This window comes from Erigeron canadensis, chromosome 5 (genome assembly GCF_010389155.1).
Source record: "Erigeron canadensis isolate Cc75 chromosome 5, C_canadensis_v1, whole genome shotgun sequence".
Lineage (NCBI taxonomy): Eukaryota > Viridiplantae > Streptophyta > Magnoliopsida > Asterales > Asteraceae > Erigeron > Erigeron canadensis.
Window position 1 is genome coordinate 41,444,275 of NC_057765.1, and position 18,214 is coordinate 41,462,488.

The 18,214-nt window shown below is 32.3% G+C and overlaps 1 protein-coding gene across 1 annotated transcript; it reads left to right on the forward strand.

Annotated features, from left to right (window-relative positions):
* The first annotated feature begins 4,220 nt into the window (after positions 1–4,220).
* LOC122599628 (homeobox-leucine zipper protein HAT4) lies at positions 4,221–6,021 on the forward strand. The gene is made up of 4 exons (XM_043772166.1): positions 4,221–4,512; positions 4,711–5,021; positions 5,120–5,199; positions 5,291–6,021. The coding sequence occupies exons 1-4, from the start codon at positions 4,344–4,346 to the stop codon at positions 5,667–5,669; spliced, it is 939 nt and encodes a 312-aa protein (XP_043628101.1). The 5' UTR covers positions 4,221–4,343; the 3' UTR covers positions 5,670–6,021.
* Positions 6,022–18,214: the final 12,193 nt, after the last annotated feature.

Sequence of the window (18,214 nt, forward strand, 5' to 3'; positions counted from 1 at the left end):
AGGTTGATGGTTACACTTCCGTGTATATTATTGGTGTTAATTTTTATTTTTTTTTTGTGAACGGCAGATATTATCGGTGTTCATAGATATATGTAAACGTAGTTTTTAAATCTTAATTACAATTCATAAATTTAGGTTGAAAGGTTATGATGCACACGATGATACAAAACAACAGTAATGTTTTTTCATTAAAATAAAATCAAATATATAGTTCAAAGTTGTAATTTTATATTGCTTTGATACAATTTATTTATGTTTACAAAAAATATTACATATTAAAAACTAAATTTAGAGTGACTAATTGATTAATACATACACTTAAATACATGCAAAAAGCAGTAAGAATAGGTCCCACACTTTTTCTGAAAAACACTAGTAATACTAATAAGAACAGGTTTTTGTTAAAAATGAAAAATCCACAAGATGTAAAAAGCTGACCGCTTGTGTGCTAAAATTCAAGATTTTTTCTTTCAACAAAAGCAAGGGTAAAATGATTTTAAATAGAAAAGGTGAATCTTGAAAGTTTTTTTTTTCTTAAAAATCTTATGTGTAAACGACATGCATGCTTTATTTCCCCATCTTTTTATACAAAGAAAAGGAGTCGTATGTAAGAATACTATTATTAGACTATTAGTATTGTATTTCAATTTTAATAAATAGTAAATGTATATACAGTATGTCTAAGTCCTGATTAATAATAAAAAAATATTAATTATTGAATGTAATAAATCATAGTCATCATATCGTTTCGTCACACGTAGTGGTTCACATTTCTAACTTATACTAATATTAAATTAAATATTAATAATGATTATTGAAATATACAATAATAAATATTTTTATTGACATATTCTTTTTCTTTATGACATACTCCGTATATTTTGAAATTGTGGTATAAATAATCACAAAGAAATGAAAAAAAGGGAAGGTCCCACGTGTATGATAAACAAGACATGTTGTTACACGTGAGTTCTAGGAGGGAGAGGTTCCTTCCCACGTGAACTGCACTCTCCTCGGTCGTCTTTGGGGCCCTCGGCTTATGGCTCAGCTCGGCTTCGGCTTCAAGAAAATATTGCTTGACAATTATACCCCTGCAAAGACATTCTTAATTGACAATGTTACCCTTTTACATCCCCCCCCTCTTTATGTGGATTTTCACATGTAACTTACTTCAAACTTCATAGGCTAGCTAGGTATCATGTTGCAAGTGGCTATTAAATTTTAATTTTAATTTAAAGAATTTATGTCTTTGTCTGTAAAAGCTTTCTCTTTACTTTACAATCAATGGAGCTACATCATCGTATTTGTAGTGTATATATGTATTTTTTTTTTATATATTAATAAAAGTTTTATATATACTGAGTAATAGACAATATGATATAATCAGAAGACTATGCTTTTTAAGACTATAACATTATATAGCAGGGGAAAACAAGTTCAGTTATACACTTAAAAAAGCAAAAAATGATTAATACTTGTTTGATGTATGTTTCCAAATAATTTTATATGATAGAACATTCAATGTTTGAGCTTTTTCCTAAAATGAAAATGATAACATTATCGCCACATAATAAAGGATGTGAAAGCAACGGGGCTATGTGAACACCTTCTTCTTATGGTGATGTTGCGTTTATGAAAAAGTAATATAATCAGTATACTTATTGTTTACGTAATTAATTATTTATGTCTATCATAAAACTATATAAAAAAAATTACAACGAAAATAACATATCCAAGTCCTATTTTTTTCAACCTAATTATTAGCGTGATGCTTGTCGTTCCTTTTTCTGTTTCAATTCGGTTAGCATTATATGTATATTTTTTTGAATGGTGACTTAACATTATATGATATTGTAATACCATCCAATAGGAAAAATGACATCATGCATATAGATTAAAAGGAGCCTAAACTCACAAAAACGTTACAATTAAGAAGTGATTATTAATTTAATTAATTAACAAATATAAACATCTTTCCAAAATTGTGAAAGTTTATTATTTTCTATAAAAAAAAATCAAAATTAATATAAAAATTAGTATCTAAGCTTACGTCTTGATGATAGTTTTCTTTAAAGAAAAATAAAAATGAAAATAGTTAGGAATAATGATAAAACGTAACAAGGCCCCCCGGTAAGCAAAGCGAAAAGCAAATTAATGAAGATGGGAGTGGAGAAGGGGAGTATTGATAGGGCGTGGGTAGGGTCCACAGCAGGTGGAACGGATATTGATCTGTCTGGGTTGGATCCAATCATAAAAATCATCAATCTACTCATGATGACACAATGGATGGACTTGATGAAACTATATGGTTTTTGGGGCCCATATATATATATGATGTCGATGTCCTTTACCTGTGGATGTGAATGCTCATGGCCATGGGCACCCGTTGTTGATTTATGGCAAAAGATTAATTTACGTTTATTTATTTAGAAAATATATTTATAAAAACCAAACAATAAAACATATATAACAAATTCTTTTTTCTATAAAACCCAGTCCAAACTTCAAGCCTCGATTTGGGTAAACCCTCTTATGACGCTATATTACTTTTTAAATAATTGTCGGTTAATACACTAAAAAAATTATGTATATAGAACTTGCATCAAGTTTTAATTGCCATACAAGTATTTGGTAACAAACACACACGTGAAGCCAAAATGATTTCATCTATTGAGTGATGGTCACATGTAAAGAACTCGAGTGTGCTTGGTCATGTGATGTCCGAAAAATTGAAACGCCGAATGAATAAGTGTGAGAACTTGTGATACATAGCATTTGACAAGTTACAAGTAGTTTGGATGTGGTTTTTGATGCATCAATGTAACAAGAACATGAGGAGAGCCCTTTAAATGTTGGCGTTTTGATTGTTCACTTTATGAAAAGCTAGAAAGGAAAATTATATATAAGATATATGGATAATTATTCTCATTTTACATATGTTTTAGTAAGTCACATAATTAGTCAGTTTGATTGAGTTAAAGTAATATTGAAATAACAATAAGTTTTTCGTGAAATGAAACTATTAACTTTGCAAAGTATATGGTAATAGTAATAGATGTAAATTAATAGACGTAGACGTATGCCTACTATATAAAGGTTGTCCGGCACCTAAGCTTAGGTGTGAAACTCCTCACATATTAATATTTTATTATTTATTGTTTAATGAATAAATGCATAGGCCCCCATGATTTTTATGGATTAAAAAAACAATATATGAGTGTTCCACACCTAAGCTTAGATACCCGACATACTTATATTACCATCCCCATATATATATATATATATTATATATATATATATATATATATTCCTTTTGATGGTTAGGTGGTTCGTTAGAACTCGTGCCTCTTTAGACTTACGAGCCTTACCACCACATCCAGCTTTGCTCGATAAACATATATACGTTAATTGTTTTCCTTTTAAAAAAAGTCACATTTTAAGAACAACTTAAAGTCAACGTAATTGTCGTAAAACAACAACACATGTCGTTTAGCATAAGCCTTATAGGCTCGTTACGTGACGCAATTTTGAATAACAATTTCGTTATTAAGTGAAACCTACTAATTTCCTACATTATATTTATTTTCTAACATATCTAGTAGACTTTCAGACACACAGCATATATGTGTATTCTTGGCCATCACCACTTTGGTGGGATGGTAGAGGCTTTGTCCTCTTGAGAAAAATATCAAGGTTCATACCTTGTCAATGATGTTTCTTGGTATATTTAAATAAAGTAGTATTAGTTTAAAATTTGATGTTAAAAAAAATATGTGTATTCTTGACATGTTTGATCGAATTAAAAAAGTTGCTTTTTAAAAAAAATTTGAAAATTTTAATGTGAATATGGTAAATTTTGTAGTTCATTTATGTCCATTAAATGTATTATTATTTTGTAAATTAAAAAAAAATTAAACTCGGACATTCCAAACGAAAAATTCATCTGAAAAGGAATTGTGTAACAGCTTCCATAAAATCCGTTTCAAAAAAATAAAATATTTACAAAAAAGAGTGTCAACGGTCAAACAATAAAAAGCATTTGGTTGCATGAACATATGGTCATACAAAGTCCTTGTCTCCTTTCACAACAATAAGACACATTATCATTACTCCCCTTTCTTAACCATTTAGCTCGGCTTATTCGGCTTGATCAAGCCGCCATACTATTTTCTCATTCTTCTATATAACCCCCCATTCATCATCCTCAACTCATCATTATTGTCAAACACCCATTTCTCTTTTCATTTCTCTCTCTATATATATTTATATCTATTTCAGATTCAAACAAGCTCATATAAGTCTGTTATCAATAAACAATAAAAGACTAAAAAAGAAAACTGTAAATGATGGTTGATCAGAAAGAAGATTTAGCTTTAAGCCTTAGCTTAAACTTTCCGTTTCCGGCCACTTCTGACCGGAATCCGTCGTCACTTCAGTTGAATCTCATGCCAACTTCCTGCAATCAGCTTAATAAAGCTCCTAATTGGTTCACTTCATATCCCTCTTCATCAGGTATATATATATATTTTATACAGAAAATATATATATAAACTTTCCGTTTTTTTAAGAGGTGCAAAAAATAAAAATAAATATATGAAAAAATAACTGATTCTGTTACAGAAAATAACAGATCCGAAATGTTCGGTAAAAACGTAACAGAATCTGTTACAGATCTTTAGATCATTTTCTAACAAGTTGATATACATGCAGATCGGAACACGGTTGATGCGTTTCGAGTCGAAACGAGGTCGTTTTTGAAAGGAATTGATGTGAACAGAACACCAACGACGGCGGTCGAGGCGGAGGAGGAAGCCGGTGTTTCGTCGCCGAACAGTACGATATCGAGCATCAGCGGGAAGAGAAGTGAACGAGATCTGCCGGTGAACGAAAACGACGGCGAGAGAGGCTCCGGCGGTAGTGATGATGATGACGGTGATAATTCCCGGAAAAAACTCCGTTTGTCTAAAGATCAATCTGCTGTACTTGAAGAAAGCTTTAAAGAACACAACACTCTGAATCCTGTAAGTTGTGCTTTAAATAGTTGTACAGTACAACTTGTCTGTTTTGGATGGCAAATTTGTAATTATATTTATAATTTATGGGTTTTTATTTGTAACAGAAACAAAAGCTGGCCCTAGCCAAGAGGCTTGGCCTAAGACCTCGTCAGGTGGAAGTTTGGTTCCAAAACAGAAGGGCAAGGTTAGTAATTTTATAATATTTACCAAGGGTAATTCGGGTATTTTATTTTGTGGTGATAAAATTAATAATTTATTTGTGCAATGTAATGCAGGACAAAGTTGAAACAAACAGAAGTGGATTGTGAGTTTTTGAAAAGGTGTTGCGAGAATTTGACAGATGAAAATAGAAGGTTACAAAAAGAGTTGCAAGAATTAAGGGCTTTAAAACTATCACCACAATTCTATATGCAAATGGCCCCTCCAACAACCCTAACAATGTGTCCCTCGTGTGAGCGTGTGGCGGGTCCATCGGGTGGTTCATCTGATAAGAAGCCACAGCTGGGTGATCATCAACATAAACAGCGGGCCCACGTCGCCGGTATGAACCAAATCCAAAACAATCATCGAGCAATGCCGTTTACCAACCCGTGGACAACGTCTGCCAATCAGGTCGCTCAACGACAAATGGGTGTGTTGCATCCACGGTCGTGATCGACTGAAAGGGTAGTTTAGTCATTTTAGTTTGAAAGAAAAAAAGAAGATATGATATGGGAGTTTGGTTGGTTAGGATCTAGTGATTTGGTCTTATTGACCAATTTTTATTAATTTATTCTATTTTGGGGGTTAGTTTTGTAATTTTATAATTAGTTTTATAAAATGTTAAAAGTATCTTGTTCCCAAATTTTCAGAAAGGAGAAACAAACAAGACTCATTGTTTGAAGGGGAAAGAAGAGACATGATACTAGTGTTGTAAATTCCCCTCACTAATTAGTTGTCAACAAAATTCTCAAATGTTATATTTCAATATTTATTTATCCTAACTATAAAATAATAATTAGAATGATGATGAACGTTTGTAAAATCGTTAAATGTCATATCTTTTTCGTTATGACAAAAGAAAATATGCACTCATATATTGATGGTTATAATTGATGGATATATAGATGATCATCATCAATTAAGAAAGTTTGTTACTTGATACGAGAGCATCAAATCATACCTTATACACCAATGTTTAAAAAAAGTGTCATGTGATTCTTCTTTATCATGACAAAAGAAACATATGCATGACATAAAATTGTCCGGGTAATGTTGTCTAAGGAGAAAAATATAATTGTTTGGTATGAGAAAATTATAAAGAATGGAAATGTAATAGAGAATAAAAATAGTAAAAAAGAGAATTGAGTATTTTGAAAGAAAAATAGATTATGTTGTTTGATACATACAGAGAATAGATATATAAAAAAAATAAATTTTTAAATAATAATAAATTTAATACATATAACATATTGAAAACATATATATATATATATTTTCTATTCTCACCAATTTTTTATAATTTGTTGAGATTGGAATGAATGAAATTGATTCTCCTTTCTCTATTCTAATATCTGTAAACAAACAAAAGAAATTTTTCTCATTCTTTTTCTCTCATTTCCATTATATCATACCAAACACCCCCTTAATACCAATGTCATGTAATCTCTATACTAAATAAAATACAATTGTATTTCAAAAGTATTTTTAAAAAAATTGTGATGTGGCATATCATAAATAATTTACAATATTTTTAATTAAAAATAGTTCACTAAATACTTATTTAAAGTTCTTAATCTTTTATTACAAACAAAGAAAATTTTTTATAATTATTATGTTATTAAATTTTTTTATAATTATTATTTTTTTTCAATTCATAATATTCATATCGATTTATAATTAATAACAAAATATACATGCATATTTTATAATTTTATAAATTTAATTAAAACGCTCAGGTTGAACCCGGGTAAATTCGCTAGTTTCTTCAAAATATTGAGTAATTAATAAAGCCACATATACAATAACCATTGATTAATAAGAGTGCTTTGAATGATTGATAAGAAGATATTCTTCGTACTTTACTTCAAAAAACTGACCTAATATAATAATAAATAGCATATCTTCTTATGAGCTATAAAACATTTACAAGTTTAATAATTGGTATTTTTTAACAATCAGTTATTAAAAAATACGAAAAAAAATGAACAAAGGCCTGTAAGTTTTAAAATGTTTTTATCTAAATAAAAATATAAACAAACGTTTGTGTAAATCAAACTAGAGATTTAACTCTTGATGTTTATTTGAAAACAAATCAAAATAGTCATATAAGGGCAAACAACATATTTGTTTGTGGAAAGGGGCGGTTGGAAGTTATTCTAACTTTATTAAAAATAATAATAATAATAATGTATGTGTTAGGTATTTTGGCAATATTGCTGGGTTACATATTTACTAAACAGTTATTGAATGTTTTATATTGTACAAACTATAATGACTTTGAGTTCATTTTCGCAATCAGACTGGTATATCATTTATGATGTTATCATGTTTATCCATTTGAAGTTTGTATGGGTTCACAATACATAGCAGCGCTTTTTTTTTTAGTTATAGTATACATTTGTATCTGTTTGTACAGCCAATCCGTTAGCCTAGAAAAGAGGAATGGGGTGTTTGTGGTTGTTCGTTGGCGATTCCCTTCCGGTAAGGTGTGAGAACCTTTTGTACGCCAAGAAAATATGTGTGTGAGATTATGGATCTCGACTTAGCCATCCTTCTCCCTATTTATAGGGGGTTCGTGACTTATTCCCCAAGTAGGGTTTGAATAGATTTAATCGGGCCGTGTATATCTCTTCTAAGAATAAGGGATTTGATTTGATTTTCTTTCTTAGAATATAGGATTCTTGATAAATGCAAATCCTTTCCTTATTTACTGAGAGCGATACGTACCCTTTGATCGTACCCTGCGTGATTGCATCTGGGTGGGTACGTCATCAATATCCAACTATTTGCTTCACACGAATTTAAATTATGGTGGCGTGAATAATATATATGTTGAAACCACTATAGTGTGACCGTCAGTGATTGTTTATCATTCCTGATATGATAATTCACGATAACTGAAATTCCTATGTCTAGTAATTATATGATGAGTGTATTTATTCTTAAAGACATATTATATGGTTTATGTTAGATGATTGTAACTAAGAGAACTAATGGTGCACATATTAAACAGCAAAGGGGTTGAATGTGTAAATATTCTCTTTATAAATAAAGAGTCATAAACCCCAAGTTAAGGTTAATCATATACAATAATCCCCCCTAAATTCATGTGCCTATCCTCTAGTAAATTCGTGCATCACTTACAGCTGAATTTCCCATCTCATTATTACTCAATCACCTTATTTTGAGAACCCAAAGTCAATGACAACTATGTTTAATGCTTTTATAAGTTACTTTGGATCATCAGGTAAATATTTCTCTTGAATCAAATCATGTTTATTTCAACATTGAAACATTTATCACAAAGACTACTGGGTTATATAGACTTATAGTTTCTTCCATTTTTACATACATGATACTTTTTAAGGGTATTTATAAAATATGAGCTTTTCAGTACTGGATTGTTTTTGTTCAATATATTTACAACAGAAGAAGTATATGTAGATTATATACAACAATGAGCTTTGCTTTTGATTTGAACAATCAACCAAAAATGTACATGCAACTATTGAAACAGTGGGTATGGAAAATTGCATGTTGACAATTTTCTTAGTCATGACAAACCACACATACCATTCCAATGAAAACTAAAAAGTCAAATAAATAACAAATATCTGTTATGGATCTAAAAAGGAGTCCTTTTCCTTAAACTTGGTCTGAAGTTCAATAATTGGATTTGAAAATGTATGCCCAATTTCCTTTAATCACTTTTAGATAAACTTTTCTGACTTAGAATGTAAGAAACATAGTCTTTGGGATTTAGCCCAACTGGACATTTAATTCCTCTTATGTCTTTCAGCCAAATGTTGGTCATGAGTTCAAAACCTTTGAAAGGCATATTGGGAAGTCTTTACCAATGAGGTGGAGCATGGGGGTTTTCTCTAGCATTAGCTAGTTTCCTCCAGAACGGTAGTTGGACTTCCACGGCCTGTCATGCCCTTAGATTGACCGTGCTGGTGATGTGGTCGATCTCTACCGGACGATGAAGAGGCATGCCGTTGAGTCCAATCACCATTGCTGTTTAAAAAAAAAGAATGTAAGAAACATATATTTGATCAGAATAGTCCATTACAACACTGTTTATTGACTTTGAAAATTTTAGGTAGAAAAAAATGAAATTAGTCATGCTTACCCAACAAAACTAGCACCATAAGTTAATTATTTAATTATCCCCAATTTATTTTGAGGAGTTGTATAAAGACCAAAACCGAGAAGAAAGTCTTAAAAAACATTGTCACGGGATAATCATTTGGTGTATTTGGTTTGCAAGGAATGAATTTATTTTTAAAAGATCACTTAATGTTGTTGCAGTCGTTGAAGAGGTGAAATCAAAATACTATATGTGGATTAATAATCGAGTAAAGTCACACAAGCTTGATTGCGACAATTGGGGGTAGCATAATTGTGGAGTTAAGTGTAATCAATTCTTGCTATATAGGCTTAGTTATAGCTTGTTGTAAATGCATGTTGTTAAAAAAATAATAATAAAAAAATAAAATAAAAATTAACTGCTGGTCAATTTGGAAGGCATATTATTTTTAACAATGCTTCGGTGAACACATTGAAAGTTATTTAAAATATCAATATCAATTCGTTAGGCTTTTTTTGGTTAAAAAATAGAGGAAAACGTAGAAATATTACTTAGAGAAATTGGTGTAAAATTAATTTCATGTAAATTCTTTGTATTATTATACCGCCGATATTTTGGCAAGGTAAGTTTGAATATAATAGTCACTTTTAAAAAAAAGAAAACTCATTTACAAACTACAATGCAATAAACTTAAGAGAGTATCAATTATTACTTTGGGGAGTTGACACCGCCTCTTCAATTGGGTCTCGTTGGTTGGATCATCCGATTAAGCTGCTAAGAACGTCATTTTATTATGGTATATTGAGGTAATGTAAGTGAGGCTTTTGAATATCAGTCTTGCTGTCTGCTTGAGTCTTAGAGGATTTCTGATCGTTTAGAAGATCTAACCAGAGAGATCAACCTGCACCTTTGATGTTAGGCCCCGATGGAAAGTTTTTCGAAACTGGAATACAGTGTCGGATCTAGGAATTCATCATTGGGTATGCACTTTTCGATAAAATTTTTGATTCTTGTATCTGTAGATTTTCGACTCGGATATTTCGGTTGGGTTTTTAGTAAGGTTTGAACAAACCGAACAACACAAACGAGTCATTGCTCATGTTCGTTTTCTAAATTTAACGAATGATTTATCAACAAAAATCAAACATGTAACTAATGAATGCGTAAAATGACTAATGAATAAAGTAGATATATTGTTTTTAAGGCATGCTTCATGCCATATAAAAATCAATAATTCATAAGAGAAATAAAATTTAAAATATACAATAAATTTAGTTTATATATAAAGTTTTTAATTGTTTATGAAGACTAACTTAACATTTCATATTGAAAAAGAAAGAGGTAAAATAAAAGAAAATAATGATCATGAATAATAAATTAATATTGTTCTTTTAAATGTAACAATATATTAGTAATATTAAATTAATATTAACTGGGGATAGCATTTAAAATAAAAATAAAAAAATGGGGATACATCAAAACAGTTATAAATCATTTGGAGACAAAAAGAAATGAAGACCCCGTTCTTTTTCTTACTTAATAGACTTAATAATTAACAATTTAATACATTCAGTCAAATTTCATGTTTTTTTAACTTAATAAACAAAAATAACTGTGAGTTATCTATTTTTTACTAAATACATTCAGTTAAATAATACATTAAGCACTTAATAACTACAGTAAAAAAAGCGGCCCCTGAGTCTATGAAAACATGGTAGCACCCATTCTTTTAGTGGGTATGCAATCTGGGTATACAATCTTAAGGGATTCAAGTGATATAGCTTAAAAATAAGGGGTTTGTTAAATACAGCCCTTAGAGCTGTGTTTAATGTGCATAAATTGTTTGTACATTTACCATGAAAATCAGGGGGCAGACTTTTAATATGGAAGGTACAAGCTTTTTTATGCACGTTAAATACAGCCCTTATTTCCCTATCAATATTAGTTTTTATCATTACAAAATTGAGTCCAAGGGTATGCATGTCAGCATATGCATACCTCACTTGCACATACATCCGCCACAGTATATATACCTTAGTTTATAAAAGAATCATTATTCTGCCTTTTAAAAAAGGAAGTAATATTCGTACCACTTTAATTGATACATCTACCATAACTGTGCATCAATTACTTATACAGTATGTTATGAAATGTGTAGTGTGGTAGATGTATCAAATAACGTGGTACGAATATCATTTCCATTTAAGAAAAATATATCACTAAACTTCTAAAAGTATTATAAATTAACGCGCCCCGTATCGCGACCAGCATTTTTAGTATTTTGACCAGACAGATATTGCAGCGAGGGTCGCTGCAAAAACCTACGCCACGTTAGCATTCCACTAACACCGCTTTAAATGGTTGACCGACTTTATTCCACTCATTGCAGCGACCCTCGCTGCAATAAGTTAACCCGAAATGAATTCGAAATAAAACCGATCCACCCATCCATTCCATCATTTTCTTTCATCCACCCATTCATTCCATCATTTTCTTTCACTTTTTCTTCCGATTTTCTTTAACAATTTCTACCAAATCCATCCACCAAAACACCTCCGGCTACTAACAATCCAGTCCCCTTGGTATAACAATCCGGGTATCACGAAGTTTCGGGATCATCACCCCCGCTAGCCACAACCGGCCAGTACCGCCAGCCGCCACCGCCGTCCACCGCCACCCATCACCATCTGTCTTACGGGAAAGTAGTATTAGCAACGACATCTGGACTTTTAAGAGCCCCGTTATTTCCCGTCCGCCGTTTGATTATCCGGCTATCCTCCCCCAAATTCCGGCCGGTCGTCCTCCCCGTCGTCCTCCCCCAAATTTCCGTTCATTTCAAATTCTTGTATGTATTTTATGCTTTTTGATTTTTATTATATGTGTTTTTGATAGTTAATTGGTTATATTGGTATGTTAGTATAGTTTTTGTATATATATTAGTTTTGTTAATTTGTTAGTTTTGTTAGGATTATTAGTTGTTTATAGGATTTTAATAGGTTTGTTAGTATACTGGTATGTTATTATTAGTTTTGTTAGTTTTGTTAATTAGTTAGTTTTGTTAGAATATTGGTATGTTAGTATAGTTTTTGTATATATATTAGTTTTGTTAATTTGTTAGGATTGTTAGTTGTTTATAGGATTTTAATAGGTTTGTTAGTATAGTTAGTTTTGATTTGTTGATAATTTAGTGATTTGTTAGGAGCCACTAATTTGTTTTGTTAGTAATTTGTTAGAATATTTTAGTCATTAGTGTTAGGTGTTTTAGTGTTTGGTTAGAATATATTGTTAAATGCAAAATTACGTAGATTAAAATTTGTTAAAAAATTGATTAAAATAAATAGGCAAGATTATGATCAAAATATATGTATTGAACTAAATACCCAAGATTATGTAAAAAAATTGATTAAAAAAAACGACTTAAAACTTATAAAAAATTAGTTTAACAAAAATATAGATAAAACTATATATAAAAATTAAGTTAAAAAGTATGACGTATACAAAATTTAGTTAAAAAGTTAAAAATATACTATAGAACTAAGTTACCAAGATTATGTAAAAATTTTGATTAAATAAACTACTTAAGACGTATTAAAAATTAGTTCAACAAAAATATAGATAAAACTAATTATAAAAATTAAGTTTAAAAGTATGACGTATAAAAAATTAAGTTAAAAAGTTAATATATTGATTTGTTAGAATATTTTAGTCATTAGTGTTAGGTGTTTTAGTGTTTGGTTAGAATATTGACAAATGAAAAATGACGTAGATTAAAATTTGTTAAAAAATTGATTAAAATAAATAGCCAAGATTATGTTAAAAATATATGTATTGAACTAAATACCCAAAATTATGTAAAAAAATTTATTAAAACAAAAGATTTAAAACTTATAAAAAATTAGTTTAATAAAAATATAGATAAAACTATATATAAAAAATAAGTTAAAAACTATGACGTGTACAAAATTTAGTTAAAAAGTTAAAAATATATTATAGAACTAAATTACCAAGATTATGTAAAAATTTTGATTAAAAATTTTGATTAAATAAACTACTTAAGACGTATTAAAAATTATTATAAAGTTAAAATTAAAAGTATAAAAGTACATATATATTGTATAAACGGAGTTCTAAAAATTATTATAAAGTTAAAAAGATATATATAAAAGTAATAAAATTTGTGATAATTTTGTTATATGATTTGTATTTTGCAAAAAACGTATAATATGATTTGTATTTTGCAGTATAGATGACGACTTACCATCGCGGTGATGGTGGCAATGAAGACCCACGTAGACCATGGTGGAAGATTACATGGGGCTACAAAGGCAGAGGCGGTAAGGAATTTGGTTCTTTATAATTCATATTTTAATTTAATATTTTTTTACTAACTTGTCTTTTTACAATTTGGTTCTTTATAATTCATATTTTAATTTAATATTTTTTTACTAACTTGTCTTTTTAATTTTTGCTAGCCCCACGAAAGGGAAAGGGGAGGGGGCCCTGTCAGAATTTAAATCTGGAGGCCGAGTTCGCCAAAAAAGGCCGTCTGTCGATCGACTTTGACACCAGCAACTTAAAAACGTGGCAGACGATCGGCCCAAACTACAGCATGTACAAGAGCCTCATTGGCACATTGGTCCGCCACATCCCTCAGACCTACGACTCTTGGGACCATGTGTCTGCTGAAAGAAAGGAGTTTATCATCCCGACTTTAAACGTAAAATATTATTAATTTTTAATTTCTTCTTTGATGTTTGTATCAATTTTTAATTTCGCTAACTTTTATTTTTATAAATTGCAGACTCGGTTCAAATTGGACCACTTTATTCAGATTCCTAACCCCGAGGATCCTATCAGGCGGGGATTCGGGCTGTGTGTTGATAGGGACTGCTCAGATCAGTATCGGCTCCGAAAGAGCCAGTTCAAGAGCGCCCACTTTTCCAAAAAGGGGGGCCTGGATGCAGTTCCCCAGTTGGAACAAGCTGTTCCCCTAGAGGGTATGTCGCAGGAGGACTTGAGAGCTTTGTTGGGGTATTACCAGAGGGAGGGCCGGGTCAAGAAGTCGGAGACAAACAACACGAACAATGGCAAGCAAGTTCTTGCAGGGACCCATGATCGTAAGTCTTACTCTCAGTACGTCCACCAGGAGAAGGTTAGTTATGAATTATATATGTATTAAATATATATACTTGTGTTTAAAAGTATAAGTTAAATAATGTATATTTCTTATGATATATATGTATTAAATACATATACTTGTGTTTAAAACTATAAGTTAAAGAATGTATATTTCTTATGATATATATGTATTAAATATAAATACTTGTGTTTAAAAGTATAAGTTAAAGAATGTATATGTCTTATGATAAATTGATGTGTTTACAGGTTGAAAAAAACCAGGACGTGGACTTGGTGGATTTGTTCGAGATTAAGCACAAGAAGAAGAAGGATAAAAAATGAGAACACCCGATGGCTGAAGAAATACATGTAAGTGTCTCTCTTTAGGATTTTATATTTTTTAGTATTAAATGTTAATTAATCAACCTTATGTATAATGTAACGTTTTTTACAGTCTCAGCTCAAAAAGAAGAAGGAGAAGGCTGAACAGGACCCCGTTCCAACACCAGATCCTGACATTGTCATGGAGGTGCGGGGACCCCGGGCGGGGCATCGTCGAGGCATAGGGCGGGTCATCAGGCAGATGGGTACCCAGGCATATGACTATACGCATCTTACAGAGGGACAACCACGTGCATCATTCGACTTGAACAATGACCCACCTCAGACTAGCCATAATTCCTCCTTATTTGAGGATTATTTAACTATTCTAGTTATGCACAGGCTCCTTTTCCTCCTCAGCCGTCCCAGCAGTTCCCCACAGCCCCTCAATTCTCAGCCGGATCGTATCATGTGAATTTGGATGATGATGATGATGATGATGATGATGATGATGATGATGAGAGCGATGATGCTCATCATTAGTATTTTCTGGTTATAAACAATATATTTTGTATCGTATGAATTATGTTTGTGGTGTATATGTGTTTATCTTTTCGGATGTGTTGATGATGATGCTCATAATAACCAAAAAAACGTAAAAAAAATATGCCTAATCTATATAAATAAATAATAACAAAAACATCAAAGATAGCTATAGATTACGTCAACTATTATTAGTAATCATCATAACAAATATAAGTAAAAAAATACATCAACTATATCTAGTACTTATAATAACTATTATTACATACGTTAAAGAATTACAAACAAATAATTATACGATATAAATAAACTATTCAAGGATCTCATATCCCGTAGGTGCCTTATTAGCTTGAATGTGTCTGTGGTACTCAGCCAAACGGTCTCTATACTTCGGATGTCTTACCCAGGCCTGCGATGCAGGTTTATCATGTCCCCAAGCTGAGGTGTAAGGCATTGGGCAGTCCTTATCTAAAAAAACCGTAACAAAATGTGTCGACCCCGATACCAGGGCAATGTATATCGGGTCGTCTATGTATAGCTCGCCTGGCCCCTTCCAAAAAGGAAAACATGTGATGTTCTCCTCTAGACTTAAACAGATAATTATTACACCCAACGCATTAGACAGAAGCATAGCGCAATATGGATTCATCATCCAGTAATCTTGTGGGCGACCATTTGGATAAGACATTGATAGCAAAGTGTGTATGTGTTTAGCGTCACCAGCGAATGCACCCTCATAGTATCCGCGCCTGGACTCATACTCCTCTAGCATTAGTTTGCGAATCCACTCGAATTTTTGCTCGTTTTCACCCAAAGCAACAGCCAGTGCCCGAAATCCACAGTTACCATCAGACTGTACATTTTTTATATTGACAACGTATCTTTGAAAGAACTTAGGGAGCTGGCCTAAGTAATGACTCATGTCAAACGATGTTGACTCACTCTGGAAAAAGTTGTGTGTAAACGGTTCAGGGTTGTTCTGTGGATTTTGTGTATTCTGTGTAATGGGTGTCGAGAATAATTGATCAACAAAGCTATATGTTTCTTCTTGCGTTTGGTTATTATGGTCTCCGAAATAACTTTGTGTGTCTGCGAAACGTGAATCGCTACCCACATACGAACTATGTCTGCCACTTTGTCCCCAGTATAGTTTGTTATAAGGTTCACCAAAGGAATCTGTATTTCCCGGGATGTTAAACTCGTAACCCACATACCCACTCTGCCTACCACTTTGACCCCATAATACTTTGTTATATGGTTCGTCTACATTGTCTGGCACGTTCATTAATAGGCCCACGTAATTACTTTGTCTCCCAATTTGACCCCATTCGGGTTGGCTTTGAGCCCAATTTGAACTGGTTCCCACATGATCATTGTGCCTCCCACTTTGAGGTGATTGTGGTTGGCTTTCAGTTTCATTGAAGAAACGTGATTGTGTTTCTGCGAAAAAAGAACTGGTTCCCACATGATCACTCTGTCTCCGACTTTGAGGTGATTGTGGTTGACTTTCTGTTTCTTCGAAAAAACGTGATTGTGTGCTCACGTATTCACTGTGTCTCGCATACTGGCCTTCTCCAAATGCACATGACGGCTGCGAAAATTGATCGGAGAACTCCCCCACGGACTAGGTATCCTGAAAAATCGGTCGGGAAAATTGAACTGACTTGGATTTTTGAAGACCGGAGGGTGCTGTGTTTGTCGCTGGTCTGTTATGTTCGGGCGCCTGCAAAAAAAGAAAAATTAAAAAATTAATTACACTTAGAAGTATACTAACAAATAGGGGGCAATTACAAAAAAAAAAAAATCAATTAATTAAATGTAGTTCGAATTATGATCCGACATACTTGAGGTATATTTTTCTTTGACCCGATTGGTCTTCCACATTTATTTTTAATAACAGAAGGGTTCTTGATTTTTGTTCTCCCCGGATAGACGATGTCTTTTAATTTAGAAATCCAGTTTTTGCGATTTGACTTCGGTTGATCCTTAAACTGGACTTTAACATCCTCTACTAATTCGTCGACAACTTCGTCATCGTCAGAGTCTTTTCGATGATCGTTGTCCGGTAGGCATGTCGACGGTGTCAGGTCTAGCTTTCTCCAAAAGTCATTTATGTTATGCACCTCAACACGTTTGTCACATTTTTGACGAAAAATAGCTTTCTCCAAAAGTCATTTGTGCATTTACCAAAAAAAAAACATGAATTACCTATATTTCAATAAACTTACTGCAATGCATGTACGCAGCTAGACGGCAGGCACATGGAAGGCCACAACTAATCCACACCTTACACCCGCACTTTCTCAAGTCTTTTCCAATCTCATTTTTAATCGTTTAATTTCATCGACCATTATATCAAGAGCTGTCACAGATACAACACAAAGCAGGTCTTTCAAACATGGGTAGTTGTGTTTACCAGCTCTATAAATCCTGCTTTCCTCCAGTTGGCCCTTGATTTTTGTATCTTGTCCGAGGAGGATATCATTAACACATTGAACTATTCTTTGAAATGTACATCTCCCCTGCAACTCGGACTTGAGGAGCGAATGCTCAGCCTCAACTCTGTTGGTAGTGTAGTTACGGTAGTTGAGGTGTTGATCGACCCAAAAGGACACAAACTTTTCCTTGTACGGGAAAAGCCACTCCTTCTGCAGGTACTTGTAAACCTCTGTCAATTTAACATTTGATTAGCTTGTGTGGGTATATGTGATTTACCAAAAATTAAAAAATGAAAAACTTCAAAAGCACTTCACTTACTGTCTAAACGGGGACCCATCTTCTCTTTTAAATCTGATAAATTGTTGGTGTACTCTTCTAGTGTGCGGGACTCGTAAAGTTTTTTCCACCATCCGTAAAAAGGCCCTCATTTCCCTTCCCCTTTTAACGATGGCATGCTAAATTTGTCTATGTTCCTCTATATGTGCAC